Below are 15,509 nucleotides of genomic sequence, written 5' to 3' on the forward strand. Positions count from 1 at the left end.
AGTAAACCCCAACTCCTCAACCATTGGCCAGCATTGGTGGAGAAAGAAGCCATCTGGTGCAAGAGGAGGTGGAAGGTGGAGGAAGAGACTCTCAAGGGTCAAAATGAAGGGTGACAGGACTGCTTGGGATCTAGGTCCACAAATTCGGGAAGCTCAAGTAGCTCAGGATCCATAGGGTCATGGTTCAGGGTCAGGCAGCTCAGGACCTAGGGGCTCTGGCTTGGATTGGACAGGACCCATTGAAGATGCTTGTGCCTGGGGCTTCTCAGCAGGTCATGCACTCTCCTTGGTTTGGGGCCGTTTAGAAGGGCATGCAGTCTGGGATTCAGCTGGGACTTCAAAGGTTTTTTTTTGGTTTGCTTTTTTGAAGATTGAGAATTCTCTTGTCCCGTTGTCCAGTTGTTACTTCCATTTCAACCTGTTCAACAGAGGACATCAGGGGCAAGACCATAGACCGACAAACATGCTCAGAAGGTGACAACTGACGAAATATAAACTCACCGTCAATTGCCCTTTGTCTGGAGCTCCATGCCTCATGAGGCAAGGACGATCATGTAAAAGGTGGTGGATCAGCCCAAGACTACAAAGGAAGAGATTGTTAATGATCTAAATGTGGCTATGACTACAGTCACCAAGAACACCATTGGTAATACACTACACTGTAATGTATTCAATTCAATTCAATTTTATTTATATAGCGCCCAATCACAACAAAAGTCGCCTCAAGTATTGAAATCTTGCAGCTCAAAGCCCAAGGAGGCACATGTATAGAACCGTCTTAAAGTAGCCAGTGAACATTTAAATAACTCAGAGGCAACTTAGGATAGTGCTCTTGTCAGATGAAACCAAAATTGATCTCTTTGGCATTAACTTGTCTCATCATGTTTGGAAGAAGAGGAACGCTGAGTATGACCCCAAAAACACCATCCCCACAGTCAAGCATAGAGGTGGAAATATTATGCTTTCTGGCTGTTTTTTTTTTTTTTTTTGTTGCTAAGGCTGCAGGACGATTACACAGGGCAAATGTACAAAGGGCCATGTACCAAAAAACATTTAACCTCTTAAGAGGTATGCAACCCTCCATGACTTCAAGTTTTTTATACAAATATCAACATGTGTGGTATCCACAGAAACTTTAGAATCCCAGCTAAATGCTCATATAAACAATTTCTATAACCACTAAACACAGCGAAAACAAGTGATGATCAAAAGAGCAGTTATGTAATTGCACAAAAGTCCGCTAAACACACAAGCCACGAACTCTCCCGCCTTCATGTAACCGGGTAAACGAAGCCTGGTTAGCTAGCAGAGCTCTCACAGATTCCAAAACACCAAGTTTCACCACCCTCTGACCAAAATTTACTGAACCAGCCGCAAAAGAAGATTACAAAAATGTGTAGCTTAACAAATGTGCTAACATAAAGCGTCACTTGCATTTCTGGTTTCCTCTGTTGTTTTTCACCAGTAGCTGATAGCTGCTTTAGCTTCTGTTAATGGCCTCTCTAACACCATGCATCTGAGCCACTTCCGTCAACAATCGCCATTTTCAGCCCAGTTACTGACTGGATTACGCCACCTGTCATAAATTTAGGGCCATGTGGGGTTTTTGCTTTGCAACTTCTGATTGGTGGAACTGAAGTGAATGCGGCATCATTACCATGATTCTTTTGGCTCAAATGATTAAAAAGCGGAGTCAATCTTGCTAATCGGCCAATAGAAGCTGTTGAAGTTCTGAAGAAGTTACAGCTCCTCAGAATTTAAAGTGCCAGAGTCCATTTAAAATGTCTATGGACATGGCAGAAAGTGCCTCCTGCCTGTGAATGTGTGGATAATTATTCATTCATTCATTATTTTAGGCATGTAAACGAAATTAAATATTTTCTGCTGTTTACTACCTAAAAAATTCAGCTGACTTATGGTCTCTAGAGTGTGCCAAAATTGGACAAAGTGCACAATGCCTGAATATTTATTTATTAAAAGTGCAGTCATTTTTCACAGTTTCACATTAGAAGCATAAATCTTTGCACAGAGGATGTTTATATGTTGATTACTGACTTTTTGGATTAAAATCTGAACTAAAGCATATTTTTAAAGAGGTTATATGCTAAAAAATAAAAAAATTAATTAGGCGAGGAAAAAATTGACTTACTTTTTCTATGTTCCACCTTATTCACTTTGACACAGTAACAGGTAACAGGTTAAGAAAACCTCTTTCCCTTAGCCAGAACACTGATGATGGATCTTAAATCGGCCTTCCACAAAAAACTTACATCAATGCAACAAAGGAGTAGCTAATGAAAAAGTATACTGAGGTCATGGAATGGCCTAGCTAGTCTCCAGACCTCAATCTTATTGCTATGTATCCTGATATGTATGCAAACCTGGTGACCTGGTAACAAGAAATGTTTCACAGATGTGCTTGTTAACAAGGGTTTCTCCACCAAATACTAAGCCATTGAATGACTAAGCCAGGTCATTGAATGAAATACTAATTTCATTCAATGACCTATAAATCAATTTATAACTGTTATACAATCTGTTTTTTTTTATTTGGTTGATATTCTGTCTTATAATTAGAGACTGTTAATTTTTCTTAAATGTGTAATATCTATTCTACTATTTGCTGGCAAGCGTTGGTGTAGAAAAAGGTGAACTTAATTCAGAAGAGGACACAGGTGTAAGGCACCATAGTAGTGCTTTAATTCAGCTTGTAAGGTTTAGATTTTAATAGATTAGCAAAGAATTATGTGCAGCTGCTTTAGACTTTCCCGTTAAGCATTTAGCTAGAGTCATGAAGATGTAGCTGCAAAAACAAAAAGAGAAGGAATGTTCAGCCCGAAATGCTGTTGTTACCGCAGAGCCTTCCAAATTGTCCAACGTGATTGGAACAACCTTAACAGTCTGAGGTTTGAAGCGTTGATTATATCCTTCTGTTGCAGACATTGAGACAGTTATAGACAGATACACAGACAGATATGATGGCCAAATAATCATTCCTGGTATACGTCTTTGAAATCTGCTTAGTCTGAAGTCCTTTCCACCTTAACTGACAGCTTGGTCAGCACTGCTCCCAGTGAGCTTTGGACTCAGACTTTGTCCCTGATTCTGTTTAGAAATTTCCTGGAGAGAATTTCAAGATGAAACCGAAAGGCAGTGAGTTTGACTCTTGGTGGTCTCAGCAGTGTATTGGGGGAGACTGCATCATAGTGTACCTTTGATGACTTTGGTCTCAGGGTTAACAACTATATGCACATTAGTCAATGAGAAGTGATTTGAGGAAAATGTATCCACATATTGATTTGACTTCAATTTTATGAAATAACTGATGAATAGAACCACTGAAATTTTAAAAGCATCCTTACAAGGGCTTTAAAACCTTCGCACATTGCTGCATACCATTACCTTTTCATTATTGAAATTATTTTATACAGTCTTTGTTTTTACACATTATTTATCTTTATTTGTGTTTCTCTCATTTGTCATGAAGACAAAAATGTTTCCTAAGTCCAGCACACTTCTGAACCTGCTACATTTTATAGTTTTTATTCCCAATTTATTATATTCCAGTAGAAAGCCTATGTGTACAGAGTTTTAATTTGTTTACTCCAATCATTTTCAAATTATTTTAATTGTGTAGGCAATGTAATGCAGGCTTCTTTCTTAGATTTTTCTTAATAAAACATCATAGATTAAATGTTTAGAGGATGCACAACATTTTGGTTTGGGTTACTTAGCACTCGACTGTCTGCAACCCATGGCTAGTGGCACAAATCTTAGATGCTACTAGTGTCTGTCCTTCTACAGTTTTGGGTTCCTGCAAGCCTGCACCAGTTCTCACACTTTTCAGCAACCTATTAAAACAGCTCAAGGACAAAATTCTGCCTTGATGAACACCATGTAAAACAGCACGTGTATTTGAGGTCTAGTAGTATGACTTTACTGCACAGCTAATTAGAATTTCAATTAGACTTTTTTTTAATCTTAAGTCCCCACAGAGCTGTTCTTTAAGAAAAATGGTAGAGCAAAACTTCTAGCTGGAAATGTGCAGTAAGCTCTTTATTCAGCTCTAACAGAGAGAAATAAAGGCCTTAAGAGAAAAAAAGACTTGTCATTTTAAATGTGTCAGTGTGGGAGGATGTCTCTGTGAGCCATTTGAAATACCTTTGTGAAGACAGGCTTCCTAAAGCATATATATATATGCTTTAGCATATAATTCTTTACTCTGGTATGCTGTTACTTTGCAGGTTGTTAAACTTTTTTTTAAATTATATAACACAAAATGAACCAACAAAAACATTCTCTGTGTTGACAGAGTGCTAACTCACTACTATTTAGGATATGTAACTTGTACTTTGCTCTTCTGCTTGCTCATTGCTTATTCTGGGTGTGTAAGTCTTGAGAACCAATAAAAAAAAGATCAGGCAAATAAAGAGCATCTCTCAAGGCTCTCGGTATATATCAACAGCAATGTATCTTTATGACAAGTTACATGTTTGGCTCCTTTTGAGAGTGAATTAAGAAATCACTGACATACAATTAAAAACAGCACTTTAAATAAATATTTTATTTGAAAATAAATACATTTTCTTCAAATATAATCAATAACATTACAAAAGCTTTGTGGAAGTGGGAAAGGAGGAGGAAGATGAGAATGTGTGGGGGAGGATAGGCGGGTGGGTTGTCACCTAAATTAATGGTGTGTAATTTGGAATAAGGATTACAATCTCACATGTTTATCTACCATTGTAAGACAAGCTCCCACAAAGTACTGTGCTGTACATTCTCAGCTGCTTTGTGAGAAAGCAGTGGCATTCCTCTTGCTTCCTTCAACACATGCAGTCCACTTGGTCTTAAAGCTTCAGGCCCTGCACCCAAAAACATCTACACACTTTTTTGCTAAACAAATAAACAAAAAAGTAGGATATAATCTCTTGTCAATACATCAAAATCAGCCACTGACTTACATTTATTTCTGACAATGCTGTTTTGAACATTTTTTTCAAAGTACCTTAAATGTATCTAGATTAGCTTCAGCTCTAGTCTACAGTACAAAGATACAATACACAAGAAGGCTGCGCTTGTTGGTACAGCGGTAATCAGAGGCCACTGTCTTGCTAAGGCCTGAAGAATTTCCACCTTAACTATGAGGTTGTGAGTGTGTCTGCAATTCTGGCAGAGAGAAAGTGAAGCAGAGTGCTGGCACTTATTCTGTCTTTACAACAGCATTTCAATGCCCATTGTTGGACTCAAGAGCTTCAAGATGGCAGATCTCCAGTGAGAGGCAGGGATCGCAGCACAGGTGTATTGGAACAGATTAACACAGTGCACTAGTGTCACCCTGGCTCCTCTGACAGTTCCACAAAGAGCACAGAAAGTGATCACGCATCCAACCTGCTGTGGAAAGGCTTCACCCTTGACCAAAAACCTAATTACTTTTAGAAAAAGTCATCATATATGTCCATTTTATAATTACTGAGTCACTAGAGAATGCACAAGCTGACCTCAGTAAAGACAAGCATGTGAGAACATGTAATTTAAATCCTGTCAGTAGAAACACAGCAGAGCAAGCTCATTTATGGCAAAAAACATCAGCTTCGCTACTTTTTTGCTCTTCCAGTCAAATGAAATCAATGCCACAGGTAGTGACAGATTTAAATAATGACTAAACTAAGTGCTGCACAGAGTGCTGTGTCCACGCATTGTGTCCACAGCCCAAAATCTCTCTCTCTCTCATTCCCTCTCTCTGCACAGTCTCTTGATCGGTTGACCAACAGATGACTTTTGGGATGAGGATGCCCTTCGGTGGGATTTAAATGCCTTACTCCACAAACGTACACACTAAGCACACAAAGACTGCAATTAAATGCATTTTTTTTAAAAATCCTGTTTTGGAAAACAAATTTAAGCATGCCACCAGTAACTGATTTTGTTGTTGGTCTAACTTTCCTTAACACTTTAAATAGGCCACAATTATGCAGTTTTTCAGATGCTAAGAGGGCGTACACCTTGTATCTGTTCTTGCACTTCTATACAGCAGTAACCTGTCTTGTAACACGTATATGAATGTCAGACATGGAGTGGTGAGACTTTGATGCACAAATAAAAACTTTGTTAAAGTCAAGACTCAAGGGAATGTGCTACTTTGGCAATGATTCAATCATAGTTACTTAGCAGGAAACAGATGCAATGCAGATTTCATCTGGTCAGTCAGTTAAATGACATTATAGGTGAAATAATCAATGTAGCACATTATACCAATAAAAGAAACTAAAATGTGCCACTTTGGAATGATGCACAACTTCATTCTCCTGCTCTTCAAGGAAATGTCATCTTTTGAAGGAAGTCAGTTTTGAAGAGCCAGCCTTCAATATGCACACAAAAATCCTTACTTTCTCATATAAACAAATTCAGAGAACTACCTTTTTATAAATTTGTATGATCTATAGTCTGCTACTAGTTAAAATTGTCATCAGAGATAAAACACTTTAAAAGATTACACCAAATCTGGTGGACCCAGAATGACCGTCTTTTAGGTCAGCTTTTCTCATTGTATTTGTTAAATTTACAATTGTCGAAAAGCCTTGGCACTGTAGGCACATGTGCTGTGGGCCAGATGGGTACAGACGGAGCCCGCTGCATCAGGATGCCCCAATTTGGCCAAAGGCAGCGGATCTTGCTGGCACCGTCTCAAAGCAGAGAAACCTGGTGTTTTTTCTGCGTTTTTGCCCATTACATTTCTTCAACAACTCACAGGCAGGTCATCGTGAAGCTGTACCAGACACTGTCATATACACAGATACAGAAATACCCAAACAGAACAGGGGGATTGTCTCCTCTCGCTGTGCTACTGTGGCCATTCAGTCATTCTTTGGGCTGTTAAATCCAAACAAACCAAACACTTTTCAACTAAATTTCTCAACAGCTCACTGTGCTTGGCTGCTGTTTGCACACAAAGTCTGATATGAAGTCAAACTCATTCTGTCCCAGGAAGAGCTCGGGTAGCTCCTGAATGCGATCTAAACCAAATTCCAGTACCAGTGAAGTCAGAACCTCCTCATCGATCAGATCCATGTCCATACCATTCAGCCCCAAAGGCCCACTAATATGTTGCATGCTGGAAAGCTGGGCCGGGCCCATCCGGTACTGAGCACCATTCGGCAGATGGTGACCATTAGTCGAGCTCAGCGGGTGTCCGTGATACTGAGTGTTGAGTTTTTGCAGGTGCATGCTGGCCATTAGCTGCTGCGAAGTGAGATTCCCAGGGAGGTACTGCTGTGGGTGTCCACCCTGCTGCTGCTGCTGAGAGTGCAAGTGGTGGTGCTGTTGCTGTGGACACTGGCCATTGTACATCATGTTACCAGACATCATTTGGTGGTGGTGGTTGGCCATGGGAGCTCCATTCACAGGGACCATCCCTCCAGGTCCCACCATACCTGGTCTCTGTCTCATGGCAGCTTCCATATTGCTCTGAGGGTTCCTGCCATAGTGCATTACCTGGCCATTGGGCAGACTGCGTTGGCAGTTGTGCTGTGGTGGCCCATTCATGCCCATTCTGAAGCCATGGTTCATGGGCATCATCATGTGTTCAGCCATGTCACCCTACAAAACCAATAACAACCAGCACAATATAACATTAGATTTGAAATAGAACCCATTGCATAAAGTAGACAAGTTTAATATATGCACAGTTTAAACTGGCAAGAAACCACTTTACACATTGCAAAAGTTCTATTTATTCATAAGGACAATTGAGAAACCAGTTTAAAATGCTTTTAAGGGCTTTCTAGAATAACAAAATAAGGAATAACTCAAGGAGAACTCAAGCAGGTTTTTTTTTTGATTGCCAAGATAGCTAATGCTAAAGTTGTTAACTTTCATCAATGCCACTTTTCAATGAAATTTAACAGTTTGAATATTTTCCATTGATCTAATATTTGGCAAAGGCAAAAAAAAATCAATTGTATTTGGTACAATTCGCCAAAAAGTGTTGTCAACAGGGTTATTTTGGGCTGGACATAAAAACTTAAAAAGCCTGCATTACAAACAAATGTTGTGTGGAAGATCTGGAATGCTGTATGTATTACACATACAGCACAATTACTATTACTGTAGTAATTGTGCATCTTATCTAAACCTCCATTTCTGCATTTTCCATGTTATTTTATGTCATGTAGTATCACCATTGCATGTAATAATTTAGACACATGAAGTGTTCCTGGAGCTCCAGCTATTCATATATGATTCCCATGTTTATAAAAATATTTTTAGAGCAAAATAATAATTTAACCCTGCAGCTATATCCAACTTGATCCTAAAAAGAATGTGTATTCATATACAACAGTATATAAAAACATGCTGACTAAGCACAATATTTGAACCCAATTGTGCTGTAAATATATTGTCAGTAAAGGTCCCTACAGTTTTTTCCAAATGACACCTATAAACACACCTATATGTTAGCATGTATAAATTAAGACAGCTAAAATCCCCAGTTACCAGTTAGAGGCACAGCACACAAAAACTGACTGCAGATGACGGAAAAAGTACGATTCAGTGATCATGTTGGGATATCTTGAGCTTAGCTGATCAGGTGAGACCATTTTACTTTCATGCCTCTCTTCAGGGGCTTATGATTTAACAAAGGTGCGACACTGAATCACTTAATTCAATTCCCCTGAAACAACAAAACAAAAAAACAAACATAATTGTTTCAAAACATATTTTTCCACAACTTCTATGATTTCTGCTTCTATATTTGAACACTTTCATTTCCTGTGTGGAAAAAAAAGAAAAGTCAAAGCCTCCAAAATTTCACCATCAGTGAATTACCTCTCAGACTCACACTAACAAGAGAGGGCAGCAATACCCTTGCAGCCCAAAGGACACAGAGGAATGCTTTTCAAGACCACCCCCCCTCAGCCTCAACGCACAACACCTCTGTCCTTACTAAACATCTCATATTAAGATTTCCTACATGGCAAACAGATCCTACTCACTGAACATAATTAGCTTGTTAAAATGATGACATTATTCCATGAGCTGCCTCTAAATGGGATGGTTGTGAAAACAGATCTAGATCAAACCATGAAAAGAATGCGTGAGGGTGGAAAAACAAAGAGGTTTCAGGTTTTTAAAATACCACCAAGAATGAACTCAGCCTTTGCACCTGGCTGCTTGTATCAATTCAACCCTTTTAGTGCTGATAAAACAAGAGACTTTCCTCAATAGCCTAAACCCTCCTTATAATATTCTGCTCTTGTGATATCTAATTATATCCCCTCTGTGGAGCTTATGTACTGATCGTTATTATAATTCAAATGGCACTTTGATAGTCTGAGGGAGGATAATAGTCATTATTACAGAAGCAAGAAACCTCTTTTTTATCCACATCCCTACGGATTCTTTTTATCATTTGATGCCATAAGACCGCAACAGAAAACCTATAATGCCGTTAAAGTAAGTGGCAAGGTGATTGATTCTGTCCGAATCCAACCAGTCTCTCTATTTGTAATTATGTAGTGAAATGCGAAAATACTCCACAGGACAAAGGCGAAGAGGTGCCTTTCAACCTGTTTTAAATAGCACCCGAAGATGACACCTACCCGATATTTTATTGTGGAATCGGTTTGAAGAAGTTGGATCAGTGCCGGGGTAGTTCCTTCAGCTGATGCTCCGGCTACATGCAGCCCTGCGGCGAACTCTGCAATGTCTCGGCAGTCAGAGGAGTTTGTTTTCTGGGTCATCTCAGGGATTATGTACATCTATAAAGCACCGAGAGAGCGAGAGAGAGATAGGGAGAGGAGGAGCCACCGTCCTCTCCGTCTCCTTTGTTGCTATTGGTCCGCCCCCTTAATCACTGTGCAAAGAAACGTTCGCTAACTACTTCCACGGATCCACCAGAGCAGAAGAGACCCGTTTAGCCCCGCTGTGGTCCTGGGGTGATTTCACTGCCGCCTGCTTTCATTACACTTATACTTTTATTAGCAATGATCCATACTGTCTTAACTGGAAGAGTTCTGTGGAAAGGGCATCGGTAAAGGCTGTAGGCAAAGCAAAAGCCCCACAGCTGTAGAGGAAATCATTTGAGCAAGGTGTTTTACAGGATTACTCCGGAGTAGTTCTGTACTGTAAAGTCCACTATAAAGTCATAATGTTTCATTATAGAGCACTTTTTAAAAAGTGTTTACAGGGGAAAGAAACAGTAAATGGATTGACTGTTAATAGAATACGAGAACAGAAAAAAAAAACTAACCTGCCGAAAATTACAATTACAAAAAAGACAAAGAGCACACTGCTAGAAGGAAATGTTAAAATAGGCTATTACAAAAGAGACGGGGATTTAGAGTACATTCCAACAAACTAATATTAAATTCCATTGTGTAACTTGTGTCTTGTAGATAAGCTTACAGAACTTTAGTCATTTCATCTCTCTGGTGCTTGGGCTGCTTTCCCATTGCCGTGGCTTTCTCTAGCAACATTTGATGATGCTCCTGGTTTTTCATTACCATGGCCACTTTACATTCTGTAGTATTTTCCATGAGCAACCAACCCTCTGCTTCCTGGTCACACTGGCAGACACATGGCCAGTCTATAACAATGGGCAATATGATATATGTTAATGGACACAGTAGCATAAACCAAACCCAGGCTCTCAAACTGCTAACATCTTAATCTAGACAGTTTTGCTAGACTGTTTTTAAAAAACAGATCCACCACCCTGCCGACGGTCCTCTATGCTTTCCAGTTTCTTGTGACTACAATGCACTATGTATGCCATTTAGGCAGACTTCAAAAAAAGGACTAACTGCTTATCTGTGGTGTCAGTTATCTGTATTCCTGTGCACAACCAAGTATAATACTCCTCTAAGTCGGTCTAAACTTCAGGTAGGCTGTTCAGCTAGGACTGTGAAGGTTCTGCTTCCTTTGTTTTTAAGTGTAGGCATATGACAAGTTCACACTGCACTGCACAAGAAGGTCACCCTGGCATGTTCTTTCACGGACCTGGCCAAGCTTAAAGGAAGACTTGACTTTAGTCACCAACCAGTTGTAGCTTGCCTGCTAGTTGTCATTGGCAACCTGTGTGATGTCATCTGTAATGATGTGTCATTAATGACTACCTAAAACAGGAATGTAAACAAACAATGGCTGGGATGATACTGGCTGTCCTGTGTATGTAAAATAAAGAAAGCTAAAGCAACCACGTAAGTCTATTTAGCAGGCTGTTGAGAAGCATTCTAAATAAGGATGTAGTTACTTTACACTGATACAAATTGTACTGATAATGGAATGATACAGTTGGTGATTTCTTTTTTGATTTTACATTTCATTTTCCTGTTGCCATGTTGTTATTGTGGAGTCTAAACATAGCATTAGGAATAGTCAGAAGAGCTACATTTATGAACCTCATGGAACAGGCTACTACATCTAAGGTCAAAAGTTTTAATGCCTTGGGCCAACCCCATTGTGGACTTTATAAATAAAACATCAATAGTGCAGAGATGTTTGAAAAGTTGCAATATGCTTTTGTTTTTTTTAGCACCTTTTACATTCTTTTTAAAGTAAATGACTACTGACGCTATTTAAAGACATCTACAAAAAATGGACTGTATGGATGTATGCTGTGAAACTATCCTTTTGTCTATGAAGGTGTTGGGTAACAGCAAAGGCAAAAATGGCAACACTCATACAACCACAAGAACCTCCATATAGCACCTTTTAATAATAATACCTGCACTTGCCACAGCCAGCAGGGGAAATGTCTTTGTGGTAGCTGTGCAGAGGTTTGTACAGAGCCCTGAAATGGACTGGTAACCAGCATAAGCTGTTAAAAGACCCTAATGTGCCACCTTAACAGGCAATTTCAGAACTGTGTTGAGCTCTAAAACCACACTGAAATCTTTCACGAACACATTTATAATCATGTTCTATATATAGAAATTTTTCACTACAAATTTAAAGTTTAGCAAGTAGAATTTAGGAATCATTAAAAAAGTTGGGACATGGAGCACTTTTTATTGTTGTTACTGTTATTGCAAATACAACACCAGTTTCTGCAACTGCAAATTTTCCCAGTTTTTCTGTTCCTAGACTTATTAGCTTCAGGAAATAATATTAGGTACATAGTACCTGAAGCCATAATTAGTGTATTTTTGTCCTGAGCGTATAAGAATAATGTAAGTGTACATGTACAAAAATAACTATGAAATAAAATCACTGGACCGTATCCATGAGGAAATAGTACACCATTCAAGCTGTATACCCTTCACAGACATTATAATATATCCATCCATTCACTTCCGCTTATCCTTTTCAGGGTCGCGGGGGATGCTGGAGCCTATCCCAGCTGTCATAGGGCAAGAGTACACCCTGGACGGGTCACCAGTCTGTCGCAGGGCTAACACATAGAGACAGACAACCATTCGTGCTCACATTCACACCTGTGGGCAATTTGGATTAATCAATTAACCTATCCCCACAAACTGCATGTCTTTGGACGGTGGGAGGAAGTCGGAGTACCCGGAGGGAACCCACACAAACACGGGGACAACATGCAAACTCCACACAGAAAGACCCCGGCCTGATGGTGGAATTGAACTCAGGACCTTCTTGCTGTACGGCAACAGTGCTAACCACCGTACCACCGTGCTGCCCTAATGCAGCATTATTATACATTATAATATAATTTGTCTTATATATCATATAAGATAAATACATTTTATCTTTAGGAGACAGTATTGCACTAAACTACTAACAGACAAAGCCAAGAAATGACGCATTCACTTCACAGTGAAATATCTAGGTACTTATGTCAAAACATCAAAGTAAAATTCAGAAAATCCTTTGTGTTCCGAAATCAATTCACCTCCATCCTGTTGCAGAGCCAGCTCACACCAGCTAGTTCTTTTGTTTTTGGGCTGTCTTCCTGTGTGGGGAAAGTTAGGCCCCCTCAGCAGGAGCTTGGTATGTATTCCTGTTGACATACACACACCCTTTGCCGTAGAGGAATGTGTCCTATTTTTGGGCCCCTAAAGTCATCCAGACTCCCAGCCTCTTTCTAATCCTCTTTTCACTTGACCATTGTGTTTATTGTCTGGGAGAACACTGTATGATTTGGTCTGCAGCCACAGGCTCTTCACTTTATTTAGGAGATGTTGATTTCAGTGAGTACAACTGGTTATTTTGATGAATACAACTGTGGTTCTTCAGGGTGCAGACTTCCAGAGATTCAATTACTGAATACTTTTCCTTTTTCAGTACTTTGTGCCTCTCTCACTTGAATTATTGCTCTTTATTTAATTCTGTTATAACTTACTTTTAAATAAGTAAGTTCATTAATTAAAATAGCATTATGCATAAATGCATAAATGTAACAAGTTAATAATTTACAGTACTAGATATATGTAGTTCCCGTATAGCTAAAATACATGTTCTGTTATATTTTGAAGGAAACGTGTTTTACTGTAGTCACATAATCTAGAATTCAAAAGATGAGTGCATTCTGGAAACCCCTCAAGACTTCAGCCAAGGAAAAGGGTCTTCAACGCTTATATCAAACCATTATTTTTTAATTAATTTCATATTATTTGGCAAGCAGTCCCAATCCATCGGGACATGATTATTAACCGAATAATAACCTGAAAGAAAGAAACTAAAATAAAATAAAATAATAAGATATGTTCATTACAAAGTGTTTTTGAAACAGCACAAAAATGGTCTCAGACAAAATATATTTTCTTCAAAATTAAGTTTTGTGTGCTGTATAAGAACAGACTTTTAGAGAGAGAAGAATATAAGCCAAGACATATATGGACAGCAGATATAAAGTTATATTTTGCAACTTTTACACATCTATCTTGATAGCGAGGTAGAATAGATAACTAGATAGCTATATAGATTAGATTATTTTATCTTTAGACATAGGCAAGCTGGCTTTTTCCTCTTGCCTATAAATGTTTTATAAATGTTTATAAAACATTTATAAAATGTTTTATAAATGCCTCCTCACCACTGTATTGCTTCAGACAGTGAAGTAGTCGGCTGGTGTTGGCTGGTGTTCTTTTCATAAAGAAAAATAAATCCACCTAAAGTCACTTCTAAATCACACTTATTACAACTTTCTTAGCTAGGAAGAGTGAATTCCTGCTCATGTTCTCATTATGTGGCTACTAAACTGGTTACTAAATCACTCTACTTAGTCAATAAATTATCCAATACCTGTGCAAAATAACAAGTGTTAATTTTAAGATTAAAAAAAATGAAAATTAAGTGAATGAGTGGGATTTATAAATGCTGGCAGCTTTGTTACATTTGTATGGGGGCAGATTAGCTGTGTCCTCATGTTAGTGTTGCTAAGCCAAACTTCGTGGTTCCTAAGGAATCTTAAAAAACAACCTCTGAGCAGTAGATGACCTACTCTGAATCCCAAGCCACCACCAATGCATAACTATACTGATGTGAAAAGGAAAGTTTTCACAGGACTCAATGTAGTCCAGTGGAAAATGTACGTTCTACAATAGCTTGGAGAGCCACCTTTGACTTTGAAAACTAGCCTTACTTTGTTGTGTGGGTGAACTTTGCTAGCGAGAGACAAAGAGAGGCATTGAAAGGCTGCTCCAACGAAAGTTATTGTTTCGGAGAAAAACACAAACACAGTGTACAGTGGAGTCTTAATAGCTTACTTACATCTGGGCTACACTGCCCATGAGGCTACATTCTTTAGGGCTATGCCTGTAACACTCTGCCTGTTGCCTTCATATTAAATAATTTTTTGAACAATAATTTTTAAAAATATTTCTTCACGCAACTAGAGGTGACATGGGCCACAACATTGAGACACAGGCATTAGAGCCTCTTAATGCGTGTTTTGTTTGGGTTTCCACGGGCGTGGAATTACCAAAAATAGAGAGGGGACAGCCTAACATATGAAATGGGAAAAGACTGCTGTGTAATCCCTTTATTTCAGCAAAGTAACTGTATTCTGAATACCACCTTTTTAAACGGCAACTGTAACGGAATACAGTTACTCATATTTTGTATTTTAAATATGTAACGCTGGTACATGTATTCCGTTACTCCCCAACACTGTAGACACAGTATATTTGGGACTGAATTCAGGCTTCAGTATTTACAGATGTTTATTAAAGGTTGACATTATGAGCTGCAGAGTGGCACGTAGGCTGAAAAAATCCATGCTTCCAGTATGAGGTTCCACACATGGGGGACAAATAAAACATGTGCACATGACTTAAACAAAACAACTGAATACATCTTCATCAGTTTTAAGTTTAGGTAGGTGTGACGATGAAAGACAACTTGCTTTTGTTTCATGATAAGAATATGACCCTTTATACTCCCGGACAACGTGTAACTCATTTGTTTATGGAATTCTGTGGAGAACTGCAATATTTTACTGCATGTAATAGTGGGAACACTCTTCAGACTATTCTGCTTATTTGACCTTGTCTGAGAATTACTTGCTGATCTTAGTGAGACAGGAAATGTGTTCTGAC

General features: G+C 38.9%; 1 protein-coding gene across 1 annotated transcript; it reads right to left on the reverse strand.

The window, feature by feature from the left end:
• Positions 1-4,536: 4,536 nt before the first annotated feature.
• Positions 4,537-9,766, reverse strand: LOC116320798 (cbp/p300-interacting transactivator 3-like). The gene is made up of 2 exons (XM_031740514.2): positions 9,603-9,766; positions 4,537-7,599 (listed from the first exon to the last, which is right to left on the reverse strand). Exons 1-2 carry the CDS (start codon positions 9,759-9,761, stop codon positions 6,916-6,918), a joined length of 843 nt encoding a protein of 280 aa, XP_031596374.2. The 5' UTR covers positions 9,762-9,766; the 3' UTR covers positions 4,537-6,915.
• Positions 9,767-15,509: the final 5,743 nt, after the last annotated feature.

The sequence above is a fragment of the Oreochromis aureus genome, linkage group 22 (assembly GCF_013358895.1).
Source record: "Oreochromis aureus strain Israel breed Guangdong linkage group 22, ZZ_aureus, whole genome shotgun sequence".
Lineage (NCBI taxonomy): Eukaryota > Metazoa > Chordata > Actinopteri > Cichliformes > Cichlidae > Oreochromis > Oreochromis aureus.

Bases quoted from the DNA above. Each gene is read 5' to 3' on its own strand.
- LOC116320798 (XM_031740514.2), bottom strand. From the start codon at position 9,761: ATGTACATAATCCCTGAGATGACCCAGAAAACAAACTCCTCTGACTGC. The intron at 7,600-9,602 runs GTAGGTGTCATC...TTGGTTTTGTAG, and splicing joins ATTCCACAATAAAATATCGG to GGTGACATGGCTGAACACAT.